Genomic DNA, 1068 nt, shown 5'->3' on the forward strand with positions numbered 1-1068 from the left:
ATGGATGGTTCATACTGCCACAGTCTTGAAGCATTTGGTCCCAATACCGACTTGGATGGTTTATACTGGCACAGTCTTGAAGCATTTGGTCTCAATAGAGACATGGATGGTTTATACTGCCACAGTCTTGAAGCATTTGATCTCAATACAAACTTGGATGGTTTATACTGGCACAGTCTTGAAGCATTTGGTCTCAATAGAGACTTGGATGGTTTATACTGGCACAGTCTTGAAGCATTTGGTCTCAGTATAGACATGGGTGGTTTATACTGCCACAGTCTTGAAGCATTTGGTCTCAATACAGACTTGGATGGTTTATACTGGCACAGTCTTGAAGCATTTGGTCTCAATAGAGACATGGATGGTTTATACTGCCACAGTCTTGAAGCATTTGATCTCAATATAGACCTGGGTGGTTCATATTGCCACAGTCTTGAAGCATTTGGTCTCAATAGAGACTTGGATGGTTTATACTGGCACAGTCTTGAAGCATTTGGTCTCAATAGAGACATGGATGGTTTATACTGCCACAGTCTTGAAGCATTTGGTCTCAATACAGACTTGGATGGTTTATTCTGGCACAGTCTTGAAGCATTTGGTCTCAATAGAGACATGGATGGTTTATACTGCCACAGTCTTCAAGCATTTGGTCTCAATACAGACTTGGATGGTTTATACTGGCACAGTCTTGAAGCATTTGGTCTCAATACAGACTTGGATGGTTTACACTGGCACAGTCTTGAAGCATTTGGTCTCAATACAAACTTGGATGGTTTATACTAGCACAGTCTTGAAGCATTTGGTCTCAATAGAGACTTGGATGGTTTATACTGGCACAGTCTTGAAGCATTTGTTCTCAATACAGACTTGGATGGTTTATACTGGCACAGTCTTGAAGCATTTGGTCTCAATAGAGACATGGATGGTTTATACTGCCACAGTCTTGAAGCATTTGGTCTCAATAGAGACATGTAGGTATATGAATGCTGTGGAAATCAAAAGGATTTTTCATAGAATTCAGAAATGTAGTTAAAGAATAACGATTTCAATATAGATTTTCGACAGATA

At 39.9% G+C, this 1068-nt stretch overlaps 1 protein-coding gene across 1 annotated transcript; it reads left to right on the forward strand.

Moving 5' to 3' along the window:
- LOTGIDRAFT_169970 (hypothetical protein) lies at positions 1 to 783 on the forward strand (the record flags this gene model as incomplete). The annotated part of the gene is made up of 1 exon (XM_009068600.1): positions 1 to 783. The coding sequence occupies one exon, from the start codon at positions 1 to 3 to the stop codon at positions 781 to 783; it is 783 nt and encodes a 260-aa protein (XP_009066848.1).
- Positions 784 to 1068: the final 285 nt, after the last annotated feature.

This window comes from Lottia gigantea, assembly GCF_000327385.1.
Source record: "Lottia gigantea unplaced genomic scaffold LOTGIsca_91, whole genome shotgun sequence".
NCBI classification, from domain to species: domain Eukaryota; kingdom Metazoa; phylum Mollusca; class Gastropoda; family Lottiidae; genus Lottia; species Lottia gigantea.